At 37.4% G+C, this 9,654-nt stretch overlaps 1 protein-coding gene and 1 pseudogene across 3 annotated transcripts in view; both read left to right on the forward strand.

Annotated features, from left to right (window-relative positions):
- ZNF90 (zinc finger protein 90) overlaps positions 1-8,740 on the forward strand; it is a 47,556-nt gene extending 38,816 nt beyond the window's left edge. The window contains exons 4-6 of one of the 3 annotated variants that reach the window (XR_001711980.4): positions 999-3,295; positions 4,443-4,567; positions 8,203-8,740. Coding sequence is in view for 1 of the 3 variants with exons in the window: in XM_009435128.5 (XP_009433403.2) it covers positions 999-2,578 (1,580 nt within the window). In the remaining 2 variants the exon portion in view is untranslated. Of the gene's footprint in view, positions 1-998; positions 6,035-8,202 lie in introns of those variants that run through there. The other 2 variants (XR_010153777.1, XM_009435128.5) reach the window with 2 other exon arrangements.
- On the forward strand, positions 8,232-8,740 carry LOC101057671 (small ribosomal subunit protein uS9-like; annotated as a pseudogene).
- Positions 8,741-9,654: the final 914 nt, after the last annotated feature.

The following is a 9,654-nucleotide window of genomic DNA, read 5'->3' on the forward strand; positions in this document are numbered from 1 at the left end:
GTTAAATTGGCTTATTAATTTTTTTTAATAATCAGTAATCACTTGCTGCAGCCATTCCCTGTTTGGGGTACTGCAGTTTCTCTGCTTCTCTAACATTTATCTTTAGACTCAGCAGACTCAAACTGTCATTCCAATGTATATCACCACTTCTTTAAGCGTTTTATGTCATGGGAGACATTAACCAGTGTCTAAGAAGCACATAGAAGCCAGAAATAAAGATGTATGTGCCAATGTTTTTCTTTCTTTTTTTAAAAAAAAAAAGAGTTGGCAACTTACATTTGTGTGTGTGTGTGTGTGTATGTGAGATAGAATGTCATTCTGTTCCCTATGCTGAAGTGCACTGGCATGATCTTGGCTCACTACATTCTCTACCTCCACAGTTCAAGCAATTCTCCTGCCTAAGCCTCCCAAGTAGCTAGGATTACAGGTACCTGTTACCATGCCTGGCTAATATTTTGTATTTTTAGTACAGACAGGGTTTCATGATGTTGGTCAGGCTGGTCTCAACCTCCTGACTTCAGGTGATCCACATGCCTTGGTCTCCCAAAGTGCTGGGATTAAAGGCATGAGCCTGGGTGGAAATTTCTTTTTCTTTGTTTCTTCTTTTCTTTTCTTTTCTTTTCTCCTTCCTTCCTTCCTTCCTTCTTTCCCTCCCTCCCTCCCTCCCTCCCTCCTTCCTTCGTCTCGCTCTGCTGCCCAGGGTGGAGTGCAGTGGTGTGATCTTGGCTCACCGCAATCTCCGCCTCCAAGGCTCAAGCAATTCTGTGCCTCAGCTTCCCAAGTAGCTGGGATTTGCCCACCACCATGCCTGGTTAATTTTGTTTGTAAATGTAACCTGTATTTATCAGAATCTAGCAATTGAAGTAATGTGTTCTTATTGTTTCTTTCAGTTATGTGTTTTCATTTTGCCCAAGATGAGGTTAATTTTGTTTGTAAATGTAACCTGTATTTATCAGAATCTAGCAATTGAAGTAATGTGTTCTTATTGTTTCTTTCAGTTATGTGTTTTCATTTTGCCCAAGACCTTTGTCCAGAGCAGAGCCTAAAAGATTCCTTCCAAAAAGTGATAGTGAGAAGATATGAAAAACATGAATATGGCAATTTAGAGTTAAAAAAAGGTTGTGAAAGTGTGGATGAGGGTAAAGTACACAGAAGAGGTTATAATGGACCTAACCAATGTTTGACAACTACCCAGAGCAAAGTATTTCAGTGTGATACATATGTGAAAGTCTCTCATATATTTTCAAATTCAAACAGACATAAGATAAGAGATACTGGAAAAAAACCTTTCAAATGTATAGAATGTGGCAAAGCTTTCAACCAGTCCTCAACCCTTGCTACACATAAGAAAATTCATACTGGAGAGATAACCTGCAAATGTGAAGAATGTGGCAAAGCCTTCAACAGGTCCTCACACCTTACTTCACATAAGAGAATTCATACTGGAGAGAAACGGTACAAATGTGAAGATTGTGGCAAAGAATTAAAGTATTCCTCTACCCTTACTGCACATAAGAGAATTCATACTGGAGAGAAACGGTACAAATGTGAAGATTGTGGCAAAGAATTAAAGTATTCCTCTACCCTTACTGCACATAAGAGAATTCATACTGGAGAGAAACCCTACAAGTGTGATAAATGTGGCAGAGCATTTATTTCATCCTCGATCCTTTATGTACATAAGATAAGTCATACTGAAGAGAAACCTTACAAATGTGAAGAATGTGGCAAAGCCTTCAAGCTCTCCTCAATCCTTAGTACACATAAGAGAATCCATACTGGAGAGAAACCCTACAAATGTGAAGAATGTGGCAAAGCCTTCAGGCGCTCCTTAGTCCTTCGTACACATAAGAGAATTCATACTGGAGAGAAACCCTACAAGTGTGATAAATGTGGCAAAGCATTTATTTCATCCTCACTCCTTTATAAACATAAGATAAGTCATAGTGAAAAGAAACCCTACAAATGTGAAGAATGTGGCAAAGCCTTCAAGCGCTCCTCAACACTTACTATACATAAGATAAGTCATACTGAAGAGAAACCCTACAAATGTCAAGAATGTGACAAAGTCTTCAAACGCTCCTCAGCCCTTAGCACACATAAGATAATTCATAGTGGAGAGAAACCCTACAAATGTGAAGAATGTGGCAAAGCCTTCAAGCGCTCCTCAAACCTTACTACACATAAGATAAGTCATACTGAAGAGAAACTCTACAAATGTCAAGAATGTGACAAAGCCTTCAAGTACTCCTCAGCCCTTAGCACACATAAGATAATTCATAGTGGAGAGAATCCCTACAAATGTGAAGAATGTGGCAAAGCCTTCAAGCGCTCCTCAGTCCTTAGTAAACATAAGATAATTCATACTGGAGCAAAACCCTACAAATGTGAAGAATGTGGCAAAGCCTTTAAGCGCTCCTCACAGCTTACTAGTCATAAGATAAGTCATACTGGAGAGAAACCCTACAAATGTGAAGAATGTGGCAAAGCTTTTAACTTGTCCTCAGACCTTAATACACATAAGAGGATTCATATTGGACAGAAAGCCTACATAGTGAAGAACATGGCAAATCTTTGAAATATTCCTCAACCCTTAATAAACATAAGATAATTCATACTGGAGAGAAACCCTGTAAATGTGATGACTGTTGGAAAGCCTTTGACCACCCCTCAACTCTTACTAAATATGAGAATTTATATGAAACATAACTCCTACAAAAATAAAGAATGTGACAAATCATTTTAAGGAAATTCTCAACCCTTATTACACATAATTCATACTGGACAGAAACTCTACAAGTGTGAAAAATGCAGCAAAGCCTATAACAAATTCTCAGTTCTTTTTTTTTCTTTTTAAGAAGGAGTTTCATGCTTCTCACCCAGGCTGGAGTGCAATGGCACGATCTCTGCTCACTGCAACCTCTTCCTCTTGGTTCAAGCCATTCACCTGCTTCAGCCTCCACCACCATGCCCAACTAATTTTTGTGTTTTTGGTAGAGACAGGGTTTTGCCATATTTAACAGGCTGGTCTCCAACTGTGATTCACACACCTTGGCCTCCTAAAATGCTAGGATTACAGTCATGAGCATCCATGCCCAGCCACAAGTTCTCAGTTCTTAAGAGACATGGTGATAATTCATGCTGAAGAGGAACTTTATAAACTTGAAAGATGTGACAGTGCTTTTACCACCACCTCCAACTTTTCTGTACATAAAGATGATTATACTAGTGTGAAACCCTAGAAATAATAGAAAATTCGACAAATCCTTTATATGATTGCAAGACTTGATTGTAGGTAAGATAATTCATACTGGCAAAACTCCTACAAGTGTGAAGAATGTGGGAAAGCTTTTTAATCAGTGCATACACCTTATTTCACAGGAAAGCTAGTATCCTTGAGAAAAATTGCACAATTATAAAAAATATGGAAAACCCATTAATGCCTACTCACATCTTACCCAACAGAAGGTGGTTCACAGTTAATGAAAGCATTTAAAGTGCAATTATGCTCAAGAAATCTTTCAGAAAATAGAAGCCTTTAAAGTGAAGAAGAGTATTCTGAAGACAACCATTACACATATAAAGGAGGTTGTAGTACCTTTACTTGCATCACAGATTTCATTGCACACATTTTGTACTAGAGGAAAACCCTGAAGCAGTTGCTCCAGCTTTGTTCAACAACAGGGAATTTATGTTAGAGAAGAATCCTGCAAATGTAGTGAATTTGGAAACAAATTTTTTTTCAAAAACTACAGCTTAGGAAACACCAGAGAGTTGATACTAAAATATATGTTTGCAGAAACAGTAAATATAAAAAATATTTAATTCAAAATGAATTCCATGTAAATATCAGATAATTTACAGTAGAATAAGGCACTGACACTTCAGACATTACACTAAATCAGTGTTGAGTATAAAAAAGAATCCACAACAAAAATTGTTAGATAAATTATATATAGCTTTAAAAGGTTTTTTGAAGCATTGTAATTACATTGAAAGTATACTTGCTTTCTTGAGAAAAAATTTTTGAAAAGTGAATAAGGTAATAGAGCTTTCAGATTTATGCTGTTACTTTATTTCTATTCACATGTGAAAGCATGTGATCAATTGATGCTGCATCAGAGATATTACAGATTCTTTATTGGGCATTCCTTATAACCTTTTCTATTAAAGAGAAAGGATATTAAAATGTAAGATGGATGATGAAAATATAAGTGGAGAGGCTGTTCGTATTTGACCTATATTAAGTAATGTATAAGGTAGTGTTCAGAGTAATACTTTTCTACATTATAGTGAAATTATGAATTACAGTTAAAGGTATATTAAATTACTGTATTATTTTACTAATTTTACTTTTATGTAATAAAATACACTACATTAAAAAATTGTTAGATTGTGTATGAAGTTAATTTTGTTGTATCCATTTATTTTTTTTTTTTGAGATGGAGTCCACTTTCTCGCCCAGGCTGGAGTGCAGCAGCGCAATCTCGGTGTGATCATTGCAACCTTCACCTCCCAAGTTCAAGCGATTCTCCTGCCTCAGTCTCCCAATTAGCAAGGACTACAGGTGTGTGCCACCATGCCCGGCTAATTGTTTCACCATATCAGTCAGGCTAGTCTCGACGTCTTGAGCTCAAGTGATCCACCTGCCCCGGCTTCCCAAAGTGCTGAGATTGGCCTAGTTTTATTTTATTTTTTACCATATTAAGACTATTTTGCATTTAATGAAGCCATATTATGCCACTAACTTTAACCTATCCCACCTTACTCAAGGGTATAGGTAAAAGATGGTAGCAGTATACTATTTGGTATATAGTGGAATAACATCATTAGTAATCACTTTGCCAGTGGCTTTAAATTAATTGAGTTGAAGAATATTTTTCCCATAGGTTAAATTTTTATTCTTACAGAAATTTATTCTTAGTATTTGTGGGTATATAGTATGTGTTTACGTTTATGCTTTATATGGCATACTGTGATTCAGGACTACAATATGTAGTAATTACATTAGGGTAAATAAGGTATCCATCACGTCCAGCATTTATCCTTTGTATTACAAACAGTGTAATTATACACTTTTAGTTATTTGAAAATGTACAATTAAATTTTAATTGACTACAGGGTTATTTTTATGGTCGTAATAAAAATTATACAGAAATATAAAAAGAATATGGCCAGATGAAGTGGCTCATGCCTGTAATCCCAACCATTTGGGAGGCCGAGGCAGCTGGATTGCCTGAGGTCAAGATTTCAAGACCAGCCTGGCCAACATGGGAAAACCCTGTCTCTACTAAAAATATAAAAATTAGCCAGGCATAGGAGCACCTGCGTGGAGGCTGAAGCAGGAGAATAGCTTGAACCAGGGAGGTGGAGTTTACAGTGATCCGAGATTGCACCACTGCATTCCAGCCTAGGCAACATTTCTGAGTCCTGAAAAATTATTAATAAATATTTGTTACATAGTTTTCTATAAACTTGTGGTCTCTCTGCCTGCAAACACGAGTTTTAGTTTTAATTTTCGTAGAGTGAAATATCCACATATTACTCTGAAGGTAAACCTTAGGTGTAAGAAAAATATAAAGTGAGTAAGTGTATTTGTGAGTTTGCGTTGGTACATATTTTCAGAAGAAAAGCACAATTATTGAAACAAAACAACTTATTTTAATTTGGTGAATAACAGAAAACACCTTCAAAATGTTGAAAGCAAATCTATACTTTCTGCTTTGTATTGAATTTATTAATGTAAAATTTTATAGCTTATGTTTCAAATTCTTTCCAGAATCTGCCTATTGAAGCACAGGCAATTTTGTCTCCATAAATAACACTCTTCAGTACAACAATAAAAGCCCTCTTCAAACAAACAAATTATTTATAACACTTATTTTAATGAAAATGTAACCAAAAGTATATAATTGGATGTATTTTTGTTGTTCTATGTGTGTGCGAATGTATAAATTGGTACATAAGGAAAAAATAAGCCAGAAAAAAAGATGTTAGCTAATATTTGTAATGAATAAAACTGGAAAGTAGTTAATTATTATTTGCACATGATGTCTTTGTTTACGTAGATAACAAAACAGCAGAAAGACTATTTTAAAATTTTATTCAAGTGGGTGGGTAACATTCTAAGATAATACGCTGGATTCCCAGTCTGTTGCACACCTGCTGTGTAATACTTTTTCCTTGAATGTAAAAAAATGTGTAACTGGTGGGAAATCCCTCAAGAAATTAGGTTACTCATGTGTTGACTTTGTGTTTATCAAAATGGAGATTATCCTGACTGTGCTAAACTTAATCAGAGGTGTTTTTATGAGAAAGACACATCATAGAAAAACACCCCTGCTTGCCTGAAAGTAAGTGACTTCTAGGTGGGCCATGTTGCAAGCTGCTTATGGTGACCACATGGCAGAAAACATATTTTTACATTGTTATCATTCCTGCCCTTCTGCATGTTGCTTCCAGTAGGGAAAATCTAAGATCCTATGACAGGGAATCTCATTCATGCAAGAAATAATCACCTCTCACCTGGGATAGCTTAAGAGAAGCAGGAGACCACAACAGAACCACATAAATGGGAGGAAAATGGTAACCTGGGTAAAAGTGCTTTCTGGCATTATGGAACAGTATTTAGTAAGCTGTAGCGAATGGTCAGCCTCTGGGATACCAATAGTCTACCAACAAGGCTGAACTCATTCTAATTCAATCAGCATGTCTGCATTTACACTATCCATTACAGAAATACCATGAAGACCCGTGGGTAATGTCCTAGAATTGAACTTATTTCAAATCATACCTAATTGTTTTTCACATTTGAAAAACCTTAAAAACAATGAATTCATAAATAATTAACTTCTAATTATAGAGGATTCTACTATACTGTAATACAAGATTAAAGTGTAAACACCTTAATATGAAGATTTCTTGAATGCATGATTGGTTATGTAGTTTCTTTTAACATGATAAAAGTAACAAATAGATAAAACATTGGAAATGGATAAAATTAATCAAAACCACATCTTTTCAATGGCTTGGCGTAATTGCCATGCTTTTGGAAATGGCCAGATGACTAACAAGAAACAAAAACAAGATTTTGGCTTTGCTCAGTCATTGTTTTTGACCTTCTGAAATCTAAAATCCAGGCCAAGTGTTGAATGGGAGTATTTTATAGGTGGCTTCCTTGGGTTTCCAATGCAATGAAGGGAAAACTTTGGTAGGCAGGAAAATGCACACTGTATACACACATTGCTCTTCTCTGATTTGCTTTAACATTGAAAAATTGAAGATTGTAAATGTAGTCTCAATTAGAGTAAATTAACAAAAGATTTGTTTTTCAAAAAGCAAATGTATAAAATTAATGGGTAACAGATGCCATTAGCTGCTAAAAAATAGTATGACTAAATTCAGTAAATATCTAGCCATACAAATAACAGCCCAATTAAATGAAGACCCTCATAGGTGCATGTGGAAAGCATTGCTGTGCAGTGTGGTGCCTCCACTCAGCATTTTCTTCTGCCTCTTCACAGAGAAACCAGTTTCCCCTGAGTGACTCAGGATGCATACTGGGAACTGAGAATGCTGTGTTCAGAGTGATTACTGAAAACATGGTTAATACACTTCTTCCATATGATAATAAAATGTTATAAATCTTTCTCTGCCTCAGAAAAGCTTTTAGTAAAAGATTATTCAATTTAGGTTCATGAAAAATGTTAATATTCCAGATAATTTAGGCACTTAATGAAATCCCATAAAACATATTTGAACAGTGTTTGACACGAGTCGCACCCAAACAAATGCTCTTCACGATAATTGTTAAAGTAGCAATAGCGCCACGTGCTTTCCTGGGAACTGCTGGCCTGTTTTCCACTGATACAAAGTGGAGAAGGCTTTGAAATAGCAAAGGAGGGTGACATAAATTGAATACTTATATGAAATAAAATTTTAATTAAAAATAGCATTTGATGTTATACAACTATAAGTGAGACTATTAGTGTGATGTCATATTCTTAATTATATTGACAAAATAACCATTCACAGTATTCTTATTTAAAATAACATGTTTTGTCGGCTGTATATTTGCTAGCTTTTGGTTAAATAGTACCGGAGCTCAATAGCAATCAACAAAATGAATCTTTATTTTACCGCAAGCATTAGTGATGCATATGCCTGTTTTTCATAAAGTTCATTAGCTTTTTGCCTTTACAGTTGCAGCGCCGCGCGGTGAGGTTCTCTAGTCCACGCTCGCAGCCATGCCGTCCAAGGGCCCACTGCAATCGGTGCAAGTCTTCGGATGCAAGAATACAGCCACAGCTGTGGCGCACTGCAAACGCGGCAGTGGTCTCATCAAGGTGAACGGGCAGCCCCCCTGGAGATGATTGAGCCGCGCATGCTGCAATACGAGCTGCTGGAGCCAGTTCTGCTTCTTGGCAAGGAGCGATTTGCTGGTGTGGACATCCGTGTCCGTGTGAAGGGTGGTGCTCATGTGGCCCAGATTTATGCTATCCGTCAGTCCATCTCCAAAGCCCTGGTGGCCTATTACCAGAAATATGTGGATGAGGCTTCCAAGAAGGAGATCAAAGACATCCTCATCCAGTATGACCGGACCCTGCTGGTAGCTGATCTCCGTCGCTGCAAGTCCAAAAAGTTTGGAGGCCCTGGTGCCCGTGCTCGCTACCAGAAATCCTACCGATAAGCCCATCATGACTATCAAAATTCACCTGTATAATAAACAGTTTTTGAGGGATTTTAAAGTTTCCAGGAAAAAAAAAGTTCATTAGCTTTTTATGAAGGATTTATCCTTTTTTTTCAGTGTGCAGTTTATTGCTGAGAAGTGGCTGCCCTGCCAGAAAACTGCTATTCTCAGCTGTAACCACATTGACTAATAGTGAGTGGAAGTGCAGTGGATAAAAAGCAAATGTGTCTTCTCTGTATCTTTTTTCATTTATTGGCTGAAGAACAGGAGGATGCGGAAGATGGAAGAAAATATAATCTCTGAAAGATAATGAAGAAGCTCTCCTAAATAGACAAAAACCTCATAGGGGATTTTTTTTTCTCATTTTACTCTCTGCTTCTATGCGTTTAAATTTTTTTTTTTTTTTTGAGACAGTCTCGCTCTGTTGACCAGGCCAGAGTGCAGCGGCATGATCTCGACTAACTGCTACCTCCACCTCCTGGGTTCAAGCGATTCTGCCTCAGCCTTCTGAGTAGCTGGGATTACAGGTGTGTGCCACCACGCCTGACTAATTTTTGCATTTTTAGTTGTGGTGCGTTTTCCTCATGTTGGTGAGGCTGGTCTCGAGCTCCTAACCGCGTGATTTGTTCACCTTGGCCTTCCAAAGTGCTGGGATTACGTGCATGAGCCCCTGCACCTGGTGAGTTTAATTTTTTTTTTTTTACACTTTACATAGAAATAGGATTATGTGGACTGGGCACGGTGGTCTGTAATCAGCACTTTCAGAGGCTGAGGTGGGTGGACCACTTGACGTTAGGAGTTTGAGGCCAGCCTGGCCAACACGGCAAAACACTGTCTCTACTAAAAATATAAAAATTAGCCAGGAGTGGTGGTGCGCGCCTGTAATCCCAGGTATGGGGGAGGCTGAGGCAGGAAAATCGCTTGAAACCAGGAGGCAGATGTTGCAGTGAGCCGAGATGGTACCA

This window comes from Pan troglodytes, chromosome 20 (assembly GCF_028858775.2).
Source record: "Pan troglodytes isolate AG18354 chromosome 20, NHGRI_mPanTro3-v2.0_pri, whole genome shotgun sequence".
Classification (NCBI taxonomy): domain Eukaryota; kingdom Metazoa; phylum Chordata; class Mammalia; order Primates; family Hominidae; genus Pan; species Pan troglodytes.